General features: G+C 39.8%; 1 protein-coding gene across 2 annotated transcripts in view; it reads left to right on the top strand.

The window, feature by feature from the left end:
* Positions 1 to 24107, top strand: part of EGFLAM (EGF like, fibronectin type III and laminin G domains) — a 252965-nt gene that overhangs the window by 123281 nt on the left and 105577 nt on the right. For both annotated transcript variants that reach the window (XM_043975361.1, XM_043975360.1), the window contains exon 7: positions 12244 to 12410. In XM_043975361.1, the coding sequence (XP_043831296.1) occupies positions 12244 to 12410 (167 nt within the window). The remainder of the gene's footprint in view (positions 1 to 12243; positions 12411 to 24107) is intronic.

Raw genomic sequence — 24107 nt, 5'->3', positions numbered from 1 at the left:
AAGAAAGGAAAAGAAATATTTATGTGATTATCACTGTACTAAGCATTTTTTGCAAATGTTTCATTTGATCCTCACAACAATCTTAGGAGGTAGATCCTATTTTTATCCCCATTTTACTAGTGAGGTAACTGAGACTTCAATTAAATGATTTATTGATGGCCAATGGATTTTAAGTATTGGAGGAAGGGTTAGAATCAAGGTCACTGCAGTAGCCTTCTGTACCATCACATCACCATTCCAAGCAGCATAGGATCTAGAGCAGAAAGAGCTTGTCCAGTGTAGTTCCCTCTTTTTATTGATGTGAAGATAGGCTCACTCAGAGAAGTGATGTGACTTGCTCAAGGTCCTGCAGGTAATAGCCAGCAGAGTCCAGATTTGAATTCAGATCCTCTGTCTCCAAATTCAGTACTCTTTATATTACACCACACTCTATGTCATTGAATCTTTGTGCCATCAGTCTTTGACTGACTAATTATTTCCTAGGGCATGATAAGGAATAGTAGTTAAGCAGGCCATACTTGTTAATTTTTGAATATTCTCCTAGCCTTCTCCATTGCCAAGGGAATCCTCGCTTTACTGATTTCAAAAAGGACTGAATTTCTAAGTAAGGACCCTAGATATTATCTAGCTCAGTGGTCTTAAACTCAAGTAGAAACAGATGTCTTCTGGCTATGTATTAAATTTTAAAAACCACAAATTAACATTCCCTATGTTGTATTATATTTTTATTTACTTTGTTATAAATTTCCCAAATATATTTTAATCTGGCTTTGGTTGCCCTCAAGAGTTTTGCCAGTGCCACCTCTGATTTAGCTCAACCATCCAGGCTCAGAGCTTTATTTATTATTGCAAGTAAAGGGCATGGCAGATCTGAATCCATCCCAGCATGGACCACCTGGGGTGGGGAGTGCAGGATTTACTATAAGGTAACTGTCCTGAGTCAGAGCCAAAGCTTTGCTGAGGTGGCTGAATTTGTGTTTCCTGATACAAGGAGTTAAGAGTCCTAAATGCCAATTTTGTTCCCCATTAGTTTCCTTCCCCAATATTTCTGCTAAAATGATAGCATGAGTGGAAAGCAGAGTAAATTGTTTGAATAGATATCTCTTTTGTCCATCAAAGATCCTGAGAAACAATAAAAACAATCACTCCCTACCAAAATATTGTGGATTGGCAAATTGAGAAAACAGTAGAAAAAGTGGTTGGCAGCTAGGTTGAGCAGTGAAGAAAGGGCTGGCCCTGGAGTCAAGAGGACCTGAGTTGAAACCTTACCTCAGGCACTTACTAGCTGTGTGACCCTGGTCAAGTCACTTAACCCCAATTGCCTTAAACATCTAGGGCCATCCCTAGTCATCCTGATCTGGCCACGAGACCTAGATGGCTTTGAAGGAGAGTGAGGTTGGTGACCTTACACAGCACCCCATCACTTAAATCCAATTCAGTGCAAATGATGACATCACACTGATGTCATGGCCCTCTTCAAGAATGAAGGATAAATAATAACAACAAACAACAGAAAAAGTGGTGAATATGTAGTGAAAGGAGCTGTATATAAACCCTGGCTTTACTACTAAATAAGGGTTTATATCCAGCATCTAGGGTCTTGGGAAATTCATTCTACCTCTCCAGGACTTATTTCCCACCAAGTAATTGGGTGCTGCAGTGGATAGAGTGTTGGAATTACAGTGAGAAAGATGACCTGAGTTCAAATGCTTCCTAGTTGTAGATTAGTGATTCAGTCCTCTTAGGACTGAAACCCACATTTATATCTCCTTTCTCTGTACTTATAATCTCATACTATAAACATAAATTAGCTCTTTATGATATACTTAGAATATTCTTACTTTGTGTTTTCTGCACGTGTGTGTGTGCGCGCGCGCGCGTGCGCGCGCCTTGTCTCAGAGGCATCTAGGTAGCACAGTGAATAGAGCATTGGGTCTGGAGTCAGGAAGACCTGAGTTCAAATGTGGCCTCCAGCACTTACTAGCTGTTTGACCCTGGGTAAATTTCACCTCTATTTGCCTTAGTTTCCTCAACTGTAAAATAGCACCTACCTCACAGTGTTGTTGTGAGGAACAAATGAGATAATATTTGTGAAGTGCTTAGCACTGTGCCTGGCATACAGGAAGTGCTATAGAAAGACTTGTTTCCCTCCCTTCCTTTCCCATGTCTTTTCAACTTGTCTCAAAGTTCCTTGAAATCAAGGATTGAGTCTCCTACTTCTTTTGTATTTCCACAGAACTCACACAAATGATGACTGTAAGTGGACATTTCATAAATACTTGTTAGTGAATTGATTTGCCACATTGTAAGGCAGTCACTGTGTGTGTGTGTGTGTGTGTGTGTGTGTGTGACTTTAGCTAGAATAGTAGTGAGATATCCAATTCAATTTAACTCATCAAACAGTGATTAAGCACATAGTATGTACAAAGCCCTGTATCTAGCACTGAGATTGCCAAATAGTCATGACCAAACACTGTGCATCCAATGGCCCCATTGAGGTTGCTATTGGCATTGATGATTCAGTGGCAATGAGCAGCACAGGGTAACTGAGGAAAGCAAGGGAGCTTTAGCATGACACTGCCCCCTGTAGTGGCTTCAGTGAATTCTTCTGTCCCTTCCCCATTTCTTCTTTCATTCTCTCCATCTCAACATTGAGATGTACTGCTGTGTTCTTGAATGGGGCAAGTAAGTACGAAGTGATCCTTGATGATAGCCCTAGTTTCCCCCAGTCCCCTCTACAGACAGCTATCTCACCAATGAATTCAATTGACCAAAAGGAAAGTCACATTGGAGACTGCACAACTTAGAGGAAATATCCCCACTAATGGTTAAAAGGGGGCGACCCTTTGTGACCCTGAGCAAGTCACTTGATCCTCATTGCCCCGACAAAAAATAGGGGGAGCAGGTCGGAGTAATTTAAAGTCTATTCTGTACTGCTGGGGGTTCAGGAGCATCAAATTTATCATGCAGAACAGTCTATGCTACCATATACACTTTTCTTCCTAAAGTCTTCATTTGCCAGGATATGACTGTTAAAATCCCCCATGTACAATTGGGGGACTATATATATATATATATATATATATATATATACACACACATATTTAGGTTGAGAGAAATTTCTTTGGCTGAAAAGAGAATTTAGGATTATGCCTTTGCCTGATTAATCACATCCCCTCCATTTTTGCCTTTGCCTGGAGTGTGTCTCTCTTCCAACCTCTACTGTGCCCTCTGGTGCAGGAAGCCAGTGAGGTAATCAGAGTCAGACTGGGGTTCATGGTTATAAACAGCTCTTCAACTCTGTGTCATCCTTTCTTCTCTTTCTTCCCTTAAAGAAATAAAACCTGGGAGATTTGAACAGACCTTGGGTTGACTAGCAAAAGGAACCATCCACTTGTGTTCCTTTCCTGCCACAAATGAATGGGAAATACACAATACTATCTCCCACTAAGATATGCGCTTGAAGACCATTGGTAATATTGACAGCTTGTCCTGTGTAAACAGAGGCACATTCAGGGAGCACTTAGAGGTTATTTCCTGCAATAAATATCACAAGGACATCTTGGGAAAGGACACCAGAATAATTTTATCTCAAAGGTCATATCTTTTCTGACTTTATTTGTAGATATTCCCAGCTGACTTTTCTGGGTTGGAATGATTTTGTTCTAATTTCAGTTTGTAAATGTGTTCCTTCTTTTGACTTAATTTTCCTCTTTGATGATAAAGTTGGCTCTTATAAAAAGTCTGGCAGCTATGAAGCCATCCAGCAGTTCCTCATCCTCTCTCTTTGGAGGGACAATATTTTTACCATTTAACTAAAGCCATAAGGCATACACATTATGATGAGAAAATGCCCTACATATCATGTCACTCATTAGCAGATATGGAGGAGTTGTCTCAATTCTTAAACTCATTTCTTTCAACTTCATATTTTAGGCGGCAACCACAGCAGCTCTCAATTATTCACACTAATAAGGAACAAAATTCACCTGGATTAAATTAATCCATAGATAATCTAAATGTGTCTTATCAACTAAAAGAAACTTTTTAATGGGGGCATTAGTAACCAAAAAAGCAAGATAGTTGAGTCTCACTATACCAGTTTCCCTCAAAGTGGCCTGACTGAGGTATTGACAGTGAAATGATCAGAGGGCATCAAGAGGGTGAATAGGGCTTTTAATTCGTAGAGTATAAGGCCAAATTCCTCATCTTAGCTTTCAAGATCTCCCTGAGTGAGGCTGGTGACCTTGCACAGCCCTTCCTCACTTAAATCCAATTCAGTGCAAGTCATGACATCACCCCAATGTAATGGTCCTCTTTGGGAACAAAGGACAAAGAACAACAACTACACCACCCCACCAGTTTGGCTTCAGCCAATCTATCTCTCTCATTAATCTCCAATATAAACCCCCCTCTCCAGTCAGATGTCTCCATTTTTTCTCCTAACCATGTTATATTCATCCCAAGTCTCTGCTCATGCTGTCTCCTCTCCTATTTACACCCTTTCCCCCATAAGTCCCTTTTTCTTCATCATACTGCCTATCTATCCAAACTCCATGCATGCCTCAAAATTTAGGTCCCACCAATTCTATGCAGGCCTTTCCTTACTACTCTGGCCCCTAGCTTCTTAAACTGTGGCTCATGACCCCATATGGGGTTACATAAGTAAATGTGGGGGTCACAAAAATTTGGCAGCAGTGGGGTTGCATAAAAATTTCTTGGTCAAAAAAGGGTTGTGAGTGGTAAAAGTTTAAGAAGCCCTGGTCTAGCCCACAATGACCTTCACTTTCTCTGAGCTCCATTAGCCTGTGAGCTCTTTGAGAGCAGGGACTGTCTTTTGCCTTTCTTGGTATCTTCAGTACTTAACACAGTGCCTCACATATAGTGCCTTGCTTAATCATTATTGACTGACTGTCTGACTGACTGTAGTATATATTAGTTAAATTAGTGGTTCCCAATTTAACAAGTCTAGGTCAATGATCCCTGGAGGGCTCTAGAATTATAACCAGGGTCTCTGAATACATATTCATACCAGGTATCATTTTGAATTCCATTTAATGCCAACAAAATATGCAGCTTGATTCAGCAATCAGTAAGCAGACATACCTTCCTCAGACTAAGCAAATGATGTGTCCTGCACATCTATTTATTTCTGTCTTCAAATTAATGTAGACGCCTTTGTTGTTAATGAAATACAAATTTATGTGTTACTGAATTCATAGTTGCTTTTGGCCATTGCTCATTTTTTCAATTAACCAGGACTAACAGCACAATTGTTATTATATGGTGTATGTATGTGTGTGTAATATCATCTTATATTAAGAAAGAGATCCTCGTTCTTTTTAAAGTTTGTTTATTTTTTAACATTCTTTTTCTTTAAATTTTGAGTTCCAAATTCTCTCCCTCCATCTTCCCCCCCCCACCCAATGAGAAGGCAAGCAATATTGTACCCATTACACATATAAAATCATGTAAAACATATTTCCATATTAGCCATGAAGCAAAAAAGCAAAAAAAAAAGTGAAAAAATACTTCAGTTTCCATTGAGACTTTATCAGTTCTCTCTCTGGAGAGGTATAGCATTTTTCATCATGGGTCCTTTGGAACTGTTGTGGTTAATTGCATTGATCAGAGTAGCTGAGTCTTTTACAGCTAACCATCCTTACTTTTCTGCTGTTCCTATGTACAATGTTCTCCTGGTTTTGTTTATTTCATTTTTCATCAGTTCATACAAGTCTTCTCAGGTTTTTCTGGAACTAAAAGATCTTTATTCTTAAAAAAAAAGATTGGGAGCTACTAATCTATACCACTCTTTGGTGCCCTTTATCATACACTGTATTAAAGTGTCTCAACAATTTTGAACGTGTTGCCATGTCCTTTACTGAATTGTAAACTCTTTGGGACAAAAAATTATTTCAACTATATCTCTGGTACCTACTTAGCACACAGTACAGTGAATAATGAGCTAACATTTATTTAGTTATTTAAGGTTTGCAAAATTCTCTCTCTCTCTCTCTATATATATATATATATACATACATACATACATACATATATATGCATATATAGATATGTGTGTGTGTCTCATTTGATCCTCACAGTAATCCTGTGACATAGTTGCTATTATTATCTCCACTTTACAGATAGGGAAACTGGGGCTGAGAGAGGTTAAATGATTTGTCCAGGGTTATACAGCTAATGAATTCTGAGGTAGTATTTTAATTCAGTTCTCCCTGACTCCATTATATCTTATATCGTTATATCTTCTAGCTAACTAATGCTTTTATGGCTATGTAATCTCATTGACATGGGCACTTTCTCCAATCATAAAGATAGAAGACCATCCCTGCCTTTTCATCTTGTGTTACTCTTGACCATATCTCCCCATGGATCCTCCACAGAGTGTCCTTCCAACATTCTAGGGACTTCCTTTAGAACTTATGACATTGTATGAATACCAATGGAGGATGTAAGATATCTATCAATTATTTCTTGCTTTTATTATGGGACTAGCTCACTCCCTTTCCAGGTATAAATATCTGATTTGCACTGTTTATCTTGCACGGGCCTTCAGATGTGTCCTTGTTGTAAACATTGGTTCATATTGCTTAAATTTCTTTAAGCTTTGGTGATAGTCTATGTTGATATCTGTTCTTCTATTCATTTCCCATTTTGGAATCACCAACAACTTATTCAAATGGGTCAGGGAGTTACTTCAATTGTATTCATCACATTTTTCTTCTTTTAATTTAATGTTGATTTTGATTTGTTTTCAAGTAAATCAATAATATGCTTATATACTTACAGCTTATTTTCAAATTACTCCCACATTGAGACCAATGGTCTCAAGTCTACTATAATATAAGTAATGTCTTTTTTTATGTCATGACACCCAGTGAATGCCTCCCAATGCTCTTAAACTTTAAAAGTGATGCTATACTAATTAGCATGAAATATCTGGAAAATCTAGATGCCTTGTACTCTTTAATTTCTTATCCTTCAATTAGGTCATCCACTATATTTTTCATGACTTTCCCTGTCCCCGTCATTGCACTGAAGTCATTGAGTTTTAAAGTACATATCGATATAATCTATAGGCTCTAATTAAGTTCTTGTTATAATTGATAAAATTTATTTGCCACTACCCATTCCACATCATCTTCAAGAGATACCATCCTATAATCTGCAACTTATTTTCACAATGGTTTGTTTTTTCACAAGTGCATCTCATCAGTAGAGGAGGCAGAGAGACATGGCATCTGGAGTGACAGATCCTGAATCAAGAAGACCTGGGTTCAAATATCATTTCTGACACATTAACTTTGAAATCATGAGCAAGTTTCTTAACACCCCTGAGCTTCACATAACTCTAACACTCAAAGTCATAGGTTAAAATCTACCTGCCATCAATTCTATAATATGAGATAACAAGGAAATAATTTGTTTTAGGTAGCTAATTGAACTGACACCTTCATTTGCCTCTCCAAGGAGAAACTGTGAATTAGAACCTCCCAGCTCCCCTTGCAGAGGCACCTAGGTGGCATAGTGGATGGCATGCTGGCCCTGGAGTCAGGAAGACTCCTCTTCCTGAGTTCAAATTCAGCTTCAGACACTTCCTAGCTGTGTGACACTGGGCAAGTCACTTAACTTTGTTTGCTTCAGTTTCCTGAGCTGGAGAAGGAAATAGCAAACCACTCCAGTATCTCTACCAAGAAAATCCCAAATGTTGTCATGAAGAGTCAGACACATTGAAATGACTGAACAACAGCAATAAAGCTTCACTTATAGCAAGAAAGTCAATATTATATATTTTTTATATAATTACATATTATTGATATAATTCAGTTCTTTATCAGTAGGCCTATTCACTGGTCACTTTGACAAGAATCTCACTTTTAAAGTACCCACAGATAAGTTCATGTTTATAGGTGACCAAGAAAGACTGTATGACTCTTATGCTCATCGTGAGCCCTAGAAAGCCAATGATCAATTATCCCACATAGTGATACTTCTTGTTACTTTGGATACATGATAAAAGTAGGCTCTACAGCAAGGCGGTGCTATACTCATAGTCAGGAAAGGTGAAAGGCCAAATCCTGCCTTAGACTTTTGCCTCTTGGCCTCAGTTTCCTTGTCTACAAAATGGGTACAATAAGAATACCTACATAATAGAACTGTCAAAACAACTAAATGAGATAATGTTGTTGTTGTCACCTCTGCCCACCTCTCTATTTGACTCTCCAAGAACAACCTGTGATCCATCCTTCCATTTAGCTTCAGCTGCTTTAAATCTTTTAATTACATTTGTAGAGAGAATGTCAATGTTGATATGACACTGTTCCTGCAGTAGTAACCCTGGTTATTGACCAAGTATCTCACATTTTGAGAACCAACAATTAAGTTAATTTTCATGGATGGTCTAAAAATTATGCAATTCTTTTTTCTAATTTATTATTTATTAATTTTTAGCATTCTTTTCTTCTTTTGAGTTCCAGATTCTCTCCCTCTCTCCCACTCCCTGCCCTACTCCCTGAGAAGACAAACAATATGGTATCAATTATACACATGAAATCATACAAAACATTCCCATATTAGCCATATTTCAAAAGAAAGCACGAAAAATTTAAAAATGAGAAAATCATACTTCAATTTGTACTGAGAGTTCATCAGTTCTCTCTCTGGAGGTGGATAGCATTTTTTCACCATGAGGCCTTAGGAACTGTCTCTGGATCATTGTAATGAGAATAGCCAAGTCTTTCACAATTGATCATCATTACAACATTGCTGTTACTGTGCACAATGATGTCCTGGTTCTTCTCACTTCACTTTGCATCCATTCATATAGTTCTTTCCATAAGACTATTTGGTTCTTAATACCATCTGCCTGGTCTCCCCCTCTGCCACCATCACCTCTGAGGCTGAAAAGGAGCCAGACAGCCTCAGTGACTCTGAACCCTCTTGGTTCTCTTCTTGCCTGTCTGATCACTCCTCGGGCTCTTTTGGGATCTTCATCCATATGATACCCACTAACTAAAAAGCTGTGTTCCAAGGCTCTATCCTGGCCCTTCTTGTCTCTTGCTTTATGATTGCACATTTTATGAACTCATCAGATCCTATGAGTTAAGGCAGAAAGGTGGTGGGGTAGATAGAGTGAATGACCAAGAGTCAGGAAGACCTGAGTTCAAATTTGACCTCAGACACTTATTAGCTATGCAACCAACCCCTGGAATTAACCTCTATCTCCCTCAGTTTTCCCATCTGTAAAACAGGGATAATTATTGAACTTACTTCTCAGGTTTGTTGAGGGAATCAAATGAGATAATATTTGTAAATCACTTTGGAAATCTTCAGGTATTATATACTTGCTTGTTATTAATATCTAATGTTATATTTATACAGTTGAAAGTCTTCCTCCTAAGTTCCATTCTTGCATCGTCAATCTCTTTATAGACATCTCAAACTGAATGTCTTGTAGGCATCTCAGACTCAATATGTACAAAAGAAAACCCATAACCTTTACCCGCAACACCCCCTCCCCTCTTACAGTCTTCCCTTGAATCCACTCAACTGAGTTTGCAACTTCATTGTCATCCCTGACTCCTCACTCTTGATTACCCCACATAGCCAATGAGTTTCCAAATTTTGTGATTTCTTTTTCCATAACATCTCTTGTGTGAATTCCCTTCTCCACACACACAGGCACCACCCTGTCTCAGGCTGTCATTGCTTTTCACATGGACTACAGCAGTAGCCTTCTAACTGGTCTCCCTGACTTTAGTTTCTCTTCACTTTACCCAACTAGCAACATGATTTTCCTATAAAGTATAGGAAAAACTCACTATTTCTTCTTTTGTCTCTGAGTCTCAGGTAAATCCCTAACACCAACAATTAAGCACGGGACATCCTACTTCTAGAATCCAATATAAATTCTTCTAACTGGCATTTAAATTTCTTCATATCCTGGCCCCTTCCTGTCTTTCTGAGCTCTTTACACATAACTTCACTCTACATACATACTCTAAGGTCCAGCCACAATGGTCTGTTTGCTGTTCCTCATACACAATATACCATTTCCCAATTTTGGACTTTTATCTTGGCTCCCCCCTCCCCAATACCTGGGATTTTTCTCTTCTCCTTCTTCTTCTTCTCCTCCTCCTCCTCCTCCTCCTCCTCCTCCTCCTCCTCCTCCTCCTCCTCCTCCTCCTCCTCCTCCTTCTTTGCTGTTGTTGGTAAAACTGGCTTCCTTTAAGGTGGATCTACCTTCAACAGAGGCCTTTCCCAGTGCCCCAAGAAGTTAGCACCTCCTCCCCTCAAATTACTTTCCATCTACTCTTCATGCATCTGATATTTACTTTTTAATGTAAATCTCCTCTCCTCCATTAGAATGTAAGCTCATTTAGGGTAGGGGATACTCTGTTTTTTGCTTTGTGTTGCCAACACTTAGCATAGTACCCAGCACATATTAAAAATGTGGTGCTTATTGATTGATTGAGGGACAATTTGCATTTTTCTTTGTGTCATGGCTTGCCATGGCCAAATAATTCATCAACACTTGGCCAGTTTATCGGGGATAAATCCCTCAGAACTGAGCCTCTGTCATCCAGATGAAATGGGGTTGCTCTATGGTTCAAAGGAGTTATCATTTATTAAATGTCTTGCAAATTATATAGTGCTTTATAAATTACAATAATAATTGTAGTAGCGATAATTGTGATAGTGATGGTGGTGGTGTTCAGCTGGTCCTTGGAAAGCAGGCACAGTCTGTTCCTAGGGCCATTACTTTCCAGAGTGGTAGTATCTTCCAGAGTCTGTACAAATTTAGGGATAGCTTTCAAGAGCCATGGGTTAATGTCACATCACAATGAGTCATCAGAATGAAATCATACCTCAGATTCTTACTAGCTGTGTGATCCTGGGCAAGTTAGTTAAGCTCTCTGGGCCTCAGGTTCCTCATTTTCAAAAGTGGGGAAGGGGGCGGCTAGGTGGTGCAGTGGATTAAGCACCGGCCCTGGATTCAGGAGTACCTGAGTTCAAATCCGGCCTCAGACACTTGACGCTTACTAGCTGTGTGACCCTGGGCAAGTCACTTAACCCCAATTGCCCCGCAAAAAAAAAAAAAAAGTGGGAAAGGGAGACAGAGTTTAGTAACCTTTGGGGTCCCTTCCAGCTCTAAATCTATGACCCTGTGATCTTCACTCTGGAGAACATTTGCAAGCCCAGCACAATTCTAGGCATGTAATTGTGTTTGGGAGGGGGGGTACTAAATGCTTGTGAAATGAATAGAGACTAGTCAGAAGCCCTGAATTCAAGCCAAACTTCTCCCACAAACTAGCAGTGTGATCTTGGGTGATCTACTTCTTCTCTGGGAACATGGCTTTTTTTTAATCTGTAAAAGGAGATCAGAGATGATCTCTGTTTGCCCTTCCATAAGTCAAATTCTATTTCTGTGAATGAATAAGAATCAAAGGGCCTAGATAATCCACAGACGCTATCATTATGCCAGAAACAACTGTAACATGCCTGTGTGATGTTTGTGGAGGCCCTAACTCTCTCCCAACCTGGCTCTCTTTGTGTGGAGGGTTCATTCAGAGGCCCACATGAAAGTTCTGTGCCCAGAGGCAGACAGGTGCCCTGGGACAATTTCTACCCTTCCATATAGGGTCTATTGCTAGAAATGTGAAAATTTAGCACCCTATCAGGCCTGTGGCTATTAAATCTCCTTTCACATTTTGGGGACAAGTAAGGACTTGCCAAGAACAGAATCTCTAGGGTTTTCTCCTAGGATTAATGCAATTAGCCACCCTATAAAAACCTTTATTTGTTTTATGAACTGCAAGGTGGGAATAGATTGCATCTCTGTTCCCCTGACCTCTGGGGACAAGGATCACCGAGTGGATGCTTGTTTATGAAACATCTGGACAGAAGAGTCCTTGAATGATTATCAGAACTGCTGTTATCTTTCCATCATAGTCTAAATGGAGGTGGGGAAGGAGCAGGAAGGCAACCTTTAAATCAAGTTTAAGGCTGGTCCTACAAATTATCCAATATGTTTTATTGGGAGAACCCACAAATATACAGCCTCTGATTTACAATACAGGTCACTTTTTAGATAGGAAGCCGTTATTCATTTTTACGAGTATTGCTTCCAGAGTTCAAATGTTGTTGGTTTATACAGTTTTCCTTTCCTCTGGTATTTCTGAAGCACTCCTCCCTCCTCCTCTTTCTTTTTTTTTAATGATAAAGGCCAGATTTCGACAACAGTTGGACTTTAATCAAAGAACAGATCCAGATGGACTCCATGGTTCTTAAGGGACTCATTGCAGATACCCAGTACCAGTTTGCTGTGAGGGCCGTGAATGGTTTTGGGGCCAGCTTCCGCAGCCAGCCCAGCGATATCATACGAACCTTCAGTGAGTAGAACGGCTTTTCTTTTTAAAAATTTTTTATTAATATATGTTTGTCTTACCATCACTTTCTCTTCCAATTATGCCTTCCCTCCATCACCCAGAAAGCTGTTTATTAGAATAAAGAAGAGGGGGCGGCTAGGTGGTGCAGTGGATAAGCACCGGCCCTGGATTCAGGAGTACCAGAGTTCAAATACAGCCTCACACACTTGACAATTACTAGCTGCGTGACCCTGGGCAAGTCACTTAACCCCCATTGCCCCGCCAAAAAAAAAAAAAAGAAGAAGAAAGAAGAAAAAAGAAAAAATCGGGGGTGGAGGGGGGGGGAAGCACTTTGTCAAAACTAACCAACACATCAACCAAGTCTGAACAGCATATTCTGTGTTCCATATTCATGGTCCCTACTTGTGCAAAGAAGTGAAGGAAGAATATTCTCTTCTTTGGGGCCAAGCTTGGTCCTACAATTAAACAACATAGAACTGCTTTTCTTAGCTGAGAAATATGGCTGTATTTGCAGGGTTGCCTTACAGGGATCCAACCCTTCAGTGAGTTTTCTTAGGAACCTGAAGAATGCACATGCCCAGAATCTGACACTCTCCACAAGGACCTTGCTCCCTAGAGTTTTCCTCAGCTCTGCAGAAGTTGAGCCTCTAGTGAGAGAGGCCTGGAGCAAAAGCCTGCCCTTCCTGTTTCTGTACCCTGGAGGTCACTGACAAATTTATTTTGGGATTGTCCTTATGGGGGTTGGGGTCAGCTTTCTTTCATGAATGCAGTGCAGGCTTATGTACACACAGCAAGATGGAACTCAGCCACATTCCTTCTTCATCCTTGGAGGAATTGAGTTAATCTTAGATGCATTATGGGGTGGGGTGGGAAGAGACATGGGGTCCTAAAGAAACTAGGCCCTTTCAGGATTAGCTCTCTGCTCTAGGCTATCAATATTCAAATAAAAATCAATCCCCCTGGATGATTACCCTGCAGTATCAATGAGACTTTCATTCTTAAACTGCAGCTATCCAAACAACACGTCCTGGCCTGTAAGGATAGGATTTGGCCTTCTGGCATTGGTGGCCTAAGCAAAGACAGCAACAAGAGAAACGTTCTCATCATGTCAGCACCTTGTCAAATAGTTTCTTAGTAAATGTTTGCTTAATTATAATAGTCTTAAATTGGTTTACATTGGGTTGGATAGTGTGCCCATCATTTGTATAAGAATTCTTTTCAAGGAGAGGAGATAGGAGAAAGACTATGCCCCCTTGATCATTCCAAGCTTAAGTATCTTAAATACTTTGAAGAAGAATATCCATCTGCCCAGTCCTCTGTTTGTGGGGACTCCAGACTTTGTACCTTTTCTTCAGGATGTCCTTGTACCTCTCAGCTTTCTCAAGAAACCCCTTGTGGTACAGCAGAAAAGAACACTGAATGTTGGGGCCTAAGACATGGCTTTGAATCCTGCTTATCCCACTTACTGTCTGTGTAACCTTAGACAAATCACTTAATCTCTCTGAGCCTTAGATTCAATATCTATAAAATGAAAAATAGCATGGGGTTAGAAAGAGCAACAAACCGTGAGTCAGAAATTGTTCAGTTGTTGTTCAGTCCTGTCTGACTCTCCGTGACCCCATTTGGGGTTTTTTTGGCTAAGATACTGGAGAGGTTTGCCATTTCCTTCTCCAGCTCATTTTACAGATGAGGAAACTGAAGCAAACAGATTTAAGTGATTTGTACAGGGTCACACAGCTAGTAAGTGTCTGAGGCCACATATGAATTCAGGTCTTCCTGACTCCAGTTCTGGTGCTCACCTAGCTGCCCAAAAAGCTACTTCCTACAATACTGCGAGCAGGGAATCAGAAATACGCAAGTTCAAATCCTACCTTAAGATACCAGCAAGTTAGTTAATCACCTACTGTGTGCCAAGCCCTGTACTAAGTGCTAGGAATACCAAAGAAAGGCAAAAGACAGTCCCTGTTCTCAAGGAGCTCACAGTCTAATGGGAGAGACAACATGCAAACCACTACATACAAGTAAGTTATATACTGGATAAACAGGAAATAATTACCAGAGAGAAGGCACTGGTTAAAGGGGAGTGACAGAGTCTTCTTGTAGGAAGTAAAATTTTAGCCGGAACTTGAAGGAAGCCAGGAACCTATGCAATTATTATTTTTTTTTAATTTTGTCTGTGTCTCACTATCCTCATCTATAAAATCAAGTGATTGGACTTAATAATTTCTAAGATCACTGTCACCTCTACAGCTATGATTCTATGACTACAAGACCTCTGAATTCCCTTCCTGGCTCTGTGTCTTTGATCCTATGAGCCTCATGGTTTCTAGACCAGGACCCACTTACTATATATCTGTGTCCTTTTTGCCTACAGAACAAAGAATCCAGGTAGAAGTACAGGCAATGGGCAAACAAAAAGGACTGTTCTTATAAGTGACATTTAACCAGTCCAACTTTCAAAACAAACTGCACTTTCTTACCAACAAACAAAAAACCCCAGCAGATTAGCCATGCATGGATGCCTTTTTTTTTTTTTTAGCATAGAAGGGTCATCATATTCCTAAAATCTAGGGGGAATTAGAACTTTTGAAACTGGGTAGAAAAGCTACATATAAATCTATTTAAAAGGCAGCTTTTCTTGTACCAAAATGTATTTTCTGGCTGTGTGAGAAAGCACATCTACCCTCTTTCTGCCCCACCATTTTACACACACACACACACACACACACACACACACACACACACACACACTGATCCTAACTGCTGGAGCTCATCAGAGGAGAGTAACCTCTTCAGTTCCTACAATATGCAAGGCCCTTTGTTTAGTAGAATGAGGTGATTTTGAACTATGCCCTATTAAGGAACCAGGTATGTTTTGCCTGAAGAAAAGGAGACATGCAGTAGGTAGAGAGGATGAAAAAAAAATGTGAAATATTTGAAGGGCTGCCATAGGGAAGAAGTATTATTTTTATTCTATGCTGCTCTAGCCTTAACTCTTCTACTAACTAGCTCTGTGACCTTGGGGAAATCATTCTCCGGGCTTCAAAATTCCTCACCTATAAAATGAGAGTTCAATTATATGGTCTCCGAGGTCTCTTCCAGCTCTGACATAATCTTCTGTCATCTACTTAGTGCCCTCCACTTTTGTGCTTGCCTATGGGATGAGATCTGTTACCAGAAATATTACTTTCTTCCAATAGAATTCCTTAGAATCATGAAATGTTAAAGGGTAAAAGGCAGAACAAAAGCCAACAGATGGGAATTACAGGGAGGCAGACTGTTCAGCTCAATATGGGGAATCACCTCGTACCAACTAGAAATGGGTTACTTCCAAAATAGAATGATCTGCCTTAGCAGGTAGTAGATTACCCATCATGAAAGATATTCAAGTTGAGGTTAGACGACAGATTGAGTTAGTTGTAGGAAGACACATATTTTGGGTAGAGTTGAACTGCCAGGTTTCATTCTAAATCTGGGATTCCAAGATCTTGTAAAGATTGGCCAATGAATGAATGAATGAATGAATGAATGAATGGGCACTTAGTGCTTGGCACATAGTAAGATTCTTACTATTCTAAATACTGGGAATAAAAATACAAGCACAAGCAAGATAGCTTGTATTCAAGAAGCTTGTATTCTAATAGGGGAAAAACATTATTTAGGGGAATAGTCATAAGGGAGGAGTGTTTTGGACAGGAAAGTCAGAGAGAATGGTGTCTTTTCCAGGAATGTTGGTGCTGATCTATTATAACTCTCAGAGCAAGAGTTGGAAAGCAGGGAGAGGAATAATGCATGCCATGACATGAAGATGAGCTAGGGGAGGGGAAGTGGCATGGAAATTGAAATTTAAAGTCCTCAAATATTTGTATTTTCTTTAAAAAAAGAATGTTTGTGACTTTAGCATGATTTAAAAGTATTTCTGGGGCAGCTAGGTGGTGTAGTGGATGGATAGAGTACTAGCTTGGAGGATCTGAGTTCAAATCCAGCCTCAGACACTTGACACTTATACTGCTGTGTGACCCTGGGCAAGTCACTTAACCCTCATTGCCCTGCCCCCCTCCAAAAAAAAGTATTTCTTTGTTCTTTTTAGAAGAAAAAGCAAATTTACACTACTACCTTTACCCAGAGTTCCTGATTTAAAGGTTGGGGTAAGGTGGAAATTGGGCAACTGAAAGCTTGGGAGTATTCCTTTGTTCTTTTTAATTTCCAATTGAACAAAATAACAGCAAAAAATTATTTTCCCCCAGTCTTTGTCCTTTTCTCAATCCTTGAGCCCTAATGTCCTTTCACTGAGTAAAACACTCCTATGCTCCCTTTTCTTTAGTCAAGGGTTCTAAATATTTGGGGGGGGGGGTGTCCTGCACACCTTTGGCAGTCCAGTGAAGCCTAATAAACCCTTCTCATGATAATGTTTTTAAATACATAAAATAAAATACATAGGATTTAAAAGGAAACAAAATATGTACATATTTTATATTATTAATATTATGCTATTATATTTAATTATATCACAATTTATTTTTATACATTTTAATTATTTATACATTTAATCCATTATATTATATGGTAAAAATGGTTTTATATCTACCCCTGCCCCCAACCAAGCTGAAGGATCTCTCCAAGTCTATCCATATATCCCTTAATATATCTCAGGTAAAGAACCCATGACTTAATCCGATGAACCACAGAACAATAGAATTAGAAAGGACTTTATAGATCATCTAATTTAGGTACCTCATTTAGCAGAATGGGGCCTGGCTCTTCTTCTTTGTATGAATTACTCATTTCTAGCAAAGGAAATCTGAACAGCTGAGGACAGCATAAAACTTCCCACTAACCTATGAATAGTCATGCATCATAGATTTAGATCTGGAAGGGACTTTAGGTATCCTCAAGTCCAACTTTTTCATTTTACAAGAAACAAAGACCCAGAGAGATGAATTTGTCCAGGGTAGGGCAGGTGGTAATCATGTGAGGCAGCATTCAAAACCAGATCTTCCTCACTCCTGAGGACAACTCAGCCACACTGGTCCATCTCAAACTTTTTGGTCTCAGGCCCCCTTTACACTATTCAAAATGATTAAGGATCCAAAAGAGCTTTTGTTGCTTTTGTTTATTTGGCTTATAGCTATCAATATTTACTGTATTAAAATTTAAAACTGATAGTTTTGTTTTGTTTTTGTGCAGGGCAGTGAGGGTTAAGTGACTTGCCCAGGGTCACACAGCTAGTTAGAAAACTGATAGTTTTTAAAACATGTGCTTATTCATTTTAAAGTGATAAATCCATTACATGTTAGCATAACATATTTATATATAACATAATTATGAAAGTTAACTATTTTCCAAAATAAAAATATTAGAATTGGCATTATTTTACATATTTTCAGAAATTTCTTTAATGTCTTCCTTAACAGAATAGAGATGGATATGTTTCTGCATTCAGTCTATTTTGATAGGTTGTTTTGGTTATAGTACATAGTATATAATATTTACCTGTTGTTTGTTTGTTTATTTGTTTTTCATTCTCAAAGAGGGACAATGACATTGGGATGATGTTGTGACTTGCACTGAATTGAATTTAAGTGAGCGAGGGCTGTGCAAGGTCACCAACCTCAGTCTCTCCTCCAGAACCATCTGGGTCCAGTGACAAGATATAGATAAGGACAACTGGAGATGACACCAGGTGTTTTAAGGCAATTGGGGTTAAGTATATATAACAAGTATATGAAATGCAATAATGATATATGTATACTGCTATAGTGTTATAAGAGGGAGGGATATTTTAATAAGCAAATAACATCTTGGTATTGATATGAATAGAGTTTTAACTTCAAGGACCCTCTTAGAGGGTCTCACAGACCCCATGAAAAAGTCTTGAGGACCCCCAGGTATCTGTAGACCACACTTTGAAAACTGCTTATAAACCTGCTCAGAGAGATCAGAGAGATTGGCTGTCTCCTGCATCTTTTCTTCTTAAATATTACAGTCGCACTAGTTAAATGTTTTTGTTTTTGTAAGTTTTAGAAATCATTTTCCTTTTCCTAAGTCCCTTGTGGAACTCTCTATAGGAAGACATTTCACTTCTCACTAAGGCAAAAGGCAATAAAACATAATAAAAGGCCCGAAATTTGAACTATTCTTAAGCAAGTCGAGCTTCAGTATTTTCAATATTTCTAATTTCTTGATGATCTTACAAGTAAAACAATGCCAAAACAGTGTTGTAAAAGTGGAGGTCCCTGGAGAGTCTGCTTTCATAATACTAGCTATGAAAATTATTCTTATCATTTCAATTCTTTTGCTTCAAAACCTCCCTTTTGACCAGGGGCTTTTCAAAGCAGTCTGGGCCATAACCCAAGAGCCTTTGAGCCATGGAAGGGGTAGTGGCTCCTTCCTCTAAGAACATCTCTTGGCCTACAGGCTGGTCCATCTCTTGCTCACTGTCGGATCTGTTTCCCTCTCTAACGCTTTTTTTGGTTTTCCCAGGTGTACATTTGTTCAGTTGGATATCTGGCCCCTCGATAGTTTCTGTGTCATGCACTTACATAGACCTCTGGTTTAGCTAAGCCCCAGAACAGAATGTTCAAGGAGACCTCCAAGGTTCGGGGAGCTCAGCAGGAACCTTGGCCCTCTCTGATCTTGCCTTGGATGAGACCCACCACCTCCACCTGGATCTCATCCATTTCCTATTTATCTTGAGGACAGGACATCCACATTCTTCCAGCAGGAAAGATAACACTTCAGTTCTGCTAATAAGGAAGGGATTGACTTCCTCCTGTGCCTATTAAGAGCTTAATCACTGTAATTGGAAGATCTCTGTTGCTTTCTTGAGTTTAGTCACAAAAAGTCTAGGCCCATTGTTTTAAGTCAATTGAAGATTAAGTCTAGGTTAGACATTAATGTTTCCCTGGTTTGGGGTGGTATGGACTGGCATTTTGAGAGGCTCAGGAAACTTTAATACTCCACCCTAGTAACAAATTTATCAGTAGAGTCAAACCTAGAAATAATAAAGCTTTAATAGCCCAATCAGTGCTCTTCTCCTGTGCATTTTTCATTCTAGGCAATGCAGACTGGATGATTCTAAAGGACACTGGGGCTGTCTTGGCTTTCTTTGCTAACGCCCTTTTTGCAAAGAGATTCCCCATCTGTTGTTTTATTTATGTTCCCAAACATTCCAAGGAGGCAAGGATGAGGGAAGATCATAATTCACCCCAATTCTTCCCCATCTAACTAGCTTCCTTGCTAGCCTCCTAAAAAAATAACCATAACACCCCTACACATTCCTACATTATTCGATTTTTTGTGTTTTTTACCCCTCGTTTTATTTTTTCGACCTTTGATTTCATTGATAGAGGAAATTTGCCAATGAGGAAACTATCAATGCAGATTGTCACTGCTCTGCAACCAAGAGTCCCAGAGAGTTAATTGGGATACTAAAGGGTTAAGTGACTTACCCAGGGTCACATATCTGTATGTGTCAAAGGTAAGGCTTGAATCTGGGTGTTCCCAGGGGGCAGCTAGGTGACCCAGTGGATAAGGCACCAGCCCTGGATTGAGAAGGACCTGAGTTCAAATCTGGCCTCAGACATTTGACACTTACAAGCTGTGTGACCCTGGACAAGTCACTTAACCCTCATTGCACTGAAAGAAAAACAAAACAAAACAAAAAAACCCAGAAGCCAACAATATGCTGTTTACAAGAATCTGGGTGTTCCTAATTGTGACTCTGGTTCTCTATCCACTATACTATGTGACCTCTCTTCCCTTGTGATTAATCTTAGAAAATAACCATCTAGTTTTTAGCATTGGCTGTCAGGGTTGAGATTTAGCAAAGCAAAATATTAACACCAGCACAGGGAAGATGAAAATGAAGAAATTGGCCCTGGGGTTCATGTGCTTTCTCCTTCTCCCCCAAACACGGTGATCTATATGTATTGTTCTACTCAGGGCATAAACCACAATTTAATTCAAGGATCATTTGTTAAGGGCCTACTATTGCAAGGTATTGTGCTAGGAAATGAAAATATTTAAAGAAAAATAAAACAACCTGTGCCCGGAAGAGGCTTAAATCCTACTAGAAGAATACACCTTGTGCTCAGAGAAATAACAGCAAAAATTTTGGAAAACAGAACAAATATCCCCTCCCCTTTCTGGGCTGGGAGGGGAGAGGGGAGGGAGCTAGTTAACAATTAACTGAACCTGAAAGAGAGCTAGGGATTGTAAGAAGTGGAAGTGAAGAGGAGCATTCTAGGCATGAGGCATAGCCTGTGTGAGGCCCCAGAGGAAGGAGATGGACAGCCATGTACCTAGGAGCAGCACATGGGCCAATTTGGCAAGAAAAGAGAGGCTTTAATGCCAGGGTAAGGAGTTTGTACTTTATCCTTAAGACAATAGGGGGAAAAAAGAAAGAAAAAAAATTTTTTTTAAAGGCAATTGGGGGGGGGGGGTGGCTAGGATGGCGCAGTGGATAAAGCACCGGCCCTGGATTCAGGAGGACCTGAGTTCAAATCCAGCCTCAGACACTTGACACTAGCTGTGTGACCCTGGGCAAGTCACTTAACCCCCATTGCCCTGCAAAAAAAAAAAGGCAATAGAGAGCCACTGACTCTTCTCGAGAGAAAGAATGACAGTCAAACCTATACTTTAGGACAATTAGTTTGATATTTGCATGGTAGAAGAACGGTGAGTCTGGAAGCATAGAAACCAGCTAGTTGTTGGTTGAAGCTACCTTTATTTATTGATGTAAGATGTGTGTTGTCTAAAAATATAAACAGAGAGAGAGAGAGATGCTGCTTGCTGGTGGCATAGATGGATATAAGCTGAGGTCAGGCCTACTTGTCAGAGCTTAAGAGGAGGGCTGTCAACATATCTGCATGGAAAGGATCCAAGATTGCTGATCCTGAGTCACTCTTGAAGGAAAAGGAGACTTTCCAGCTTAGCTCATTCTCACCAAATGCTAGTTAGTTACATTACCTCTGTTCCTGAAATAAACAAACAAACAAACATGAATAGCAAAGAATAGATAAAGCTATTTATCCAAACAAAATAGCAAACAGAAATCAGAGAAGTTCTATAGAGTATATCAAAGACTACACAAGAGCTCTTCCATTGGAAGCAAGTGAAGCTCTTGGTTCAAACCAAGGAGAGAGAGTGATCTCACTCAAGGGAAGCCCATTCTCCCCAATCTCTAAAGTTACAAGTTCTGGAGGTCAAGGAACCTGGGGGAGCTCCATTTCCTATATTATTCATGGCTCCAAGGATTCCAGTCCACAATTTCAAAATTAAAACTAATTAAAAATCTTTAAAAATTAAAAATCTGATCTTTTAATCATATCTCTCTGCTTGCTAAGAATCAACAGAGGACGGTCTTTGAGGACACTTGCCTAGGTTTGTTGTTATTCTCACTTCTTTGGCATGAAGGACCAAGGGCATCAGCAGAGTGATAGCTTGACTTGCAATCGAATTGGATTTAAATGAGGCCAGGCTGTGCAAAGTCATCAGCCCCACTCTCTTCTCCAGAATTATTGGAGTCCAGTGGGAAGACATCGGTCAGGACTGGTGATGGCCCCACGTGCTTGTACTACACTGGGAAGGGTATGAAGATCAGCCATTCCATAGCTGGCAAACTCTCTCCTCCATCTCTTCAAATTGCTCTGATGCAGGGTTACAGACTGCCTGGGCAAAAACTCCATTCCCCGATAGCATCCCGCCTCAGGTACCCAGCTTTCTATTGCTGTCAGCCTGATCCAAATGGAAAACTTCATTCCCTTGTCTTGAAGGCTTTCCCTTTCTAGGCTCCACCTCCTAAACTTGAGGTCATTACTTTCCATGCTTAATAGATCTCTCCTTCTACTTTCATTCTCTCTATTTCCCCCTCCTGGTCTCCCACTCAGCAGAAGCACCCAGAACTCTGGGATTATTATAATCTTCCATCTTTGTGGATTTAGTTGTATTTCTAGGCCAGAGCCTCTCTCCAAGCCATTGTTTCTTCTTTTTTTTTTTTTTTTTTGCTCGGGGCAATAGGGGTTAAGTGACTTGCCCAGGGTCACACAACTAGTAAGTGTTAAGTGTCTGAGGCCAGATTTGAACTCAGGTACTCCTGAATCCAAGGCCAGTGCGTTATCCACTGCACCACCTAGCCACCCCTGCCATTGTTTCTTCTTAAGCATCAATACAACCATTTCCTCCCTTAATTGCAGTTCAATTCCTCTGGCTCCAATGAGGCTGGACAAATGTCTCTAAACCACAGGGCTTTGGGAAAAGGACATTTTTTTTTTGACCATACAGTCCTTCCCAAAGATTCCTTTCCTTCAGAACTCGCCTCCCCCACCAAGATTTCATAGACCTTTGCTCCATCCCTATTTTTTCTCCATCCTCACTCCTATGACTACTCAGACATTTCTGTGTTTAACTGTGCACAGCTGTGGCTGGTTGGGTATATGTTTATGTGTTTCTGTCATGCATGTTTATGTGTGTGAATCTGCTTATGTCCAGTCTCCCTCTGAGGTCAGCAACCAAGTCCCTCCTTTCCTTTGTAGCTCCCTAGGGCCAAGCTTCAGCATTCCTATAGTGTTTAATGCTTATCCTCAGCCACAGAGCAACAAAGAGTTTCCTTTTATGCCTTCCTACCCTTTGCTAAGGGCCCGTTTTCAGCAGTAACTTGTGAGTCATCAAGGACAATGTTGGAGAGAAGTTGTAGGCAGATAAATATTTTCATACCCTTGTTTGGTAGTGAGTTTACCCATTACAATCTCTCTTCTTCATAGAACTGAGTTCTGGAGTAACCCAAAGACCTTCTTCATTTCCTCATTGCTTATTATTTTGTTTATTTATTTATTGGCCATATAAATTCTTTGTTTTTTTGGTTTTTTTGTGTGTTTTTTCTTTTGTTGAGGCAATTGGGGTTAAGTGACTTGCCCAGGGTCACACAGCTAGTAAGTGTTAAGTGTCTGAGGCCATATTTGAACTCAGGTCCTCCTGACTCCAGGGCCGGTGCTCTATCCACTGTGCCACCTAGCTGCCCCTCCTCATTGCTTATGAAAATCCCCCCCAACCCATCCAGAAACACTTCTTGATCTCTGAAGTATTTGTTCCTCCAAGGATATAAATAAATCAACATATCAATAAATAAGCATTTATTAAGTTAATCTCTGAGGATACAAAAGCACTTTTCTAGGCTTTAGGGATCCAAAGACAAAAATTAAACAATCCCTGTCCAGAAAAAAAAGATCTTACATTCTTTGGTACTAATGTGGTATAGTAGAAAAATTTGTTGTTCAGTCATTATCAGTTGTGTCTGACTCTTTGTGATCCCATTTGGGATTTTCTTGGCAGAGTTACTAGAATGGTTTGTCATTTCCTTCTTCAGCTCATTTTACACATGAGGAAACCAAGGCAAATGGGGTTAAGTGACTTGCCCAGTGTCACACAGCTAGGAAGTATCTGAGGCTAGATTTGAACTCATGAAGACGAGTCTTCCTGACTCCAGGTCCAGCACTCTATCCACTGTACCATAGTAACTGTTCATAATAGAAGAAACCTAAGACTAAAACACAGAATCAAGACACATGTTTCTTAGCATTTGATCCACAGTAGAAGAAACCTGGGACTAATGGCTAAAAAAACTAAATCTTGATTCTTCTGTTGACTTGCTATATGACTTTGCTATGCCTCAACTTCCTCATTTGTAAAATGTGAATACTA

The sequence above is a fragment of the Dromiciops gliroides genome, chromosome 1 (assembly GCF_019393635.1).
Source record: "Dromiciops gliroides isolate mDroGli1 chromosome 1, mDroGli1.pri, whole genome shotgun sequence".
Classification (NCBI taxonomy): domain Eukaryota; kingdom Metazoa; phylum Chordata; class Mammalia; order Microbiotheria; family Microbiotheriidae; genus Dromiciops; species Dromiciops gliroides.
Note: the sequence above shows the minus strand (reverse complement) of the source record. Positions and strands in the feature narration are given on the sequence as shown.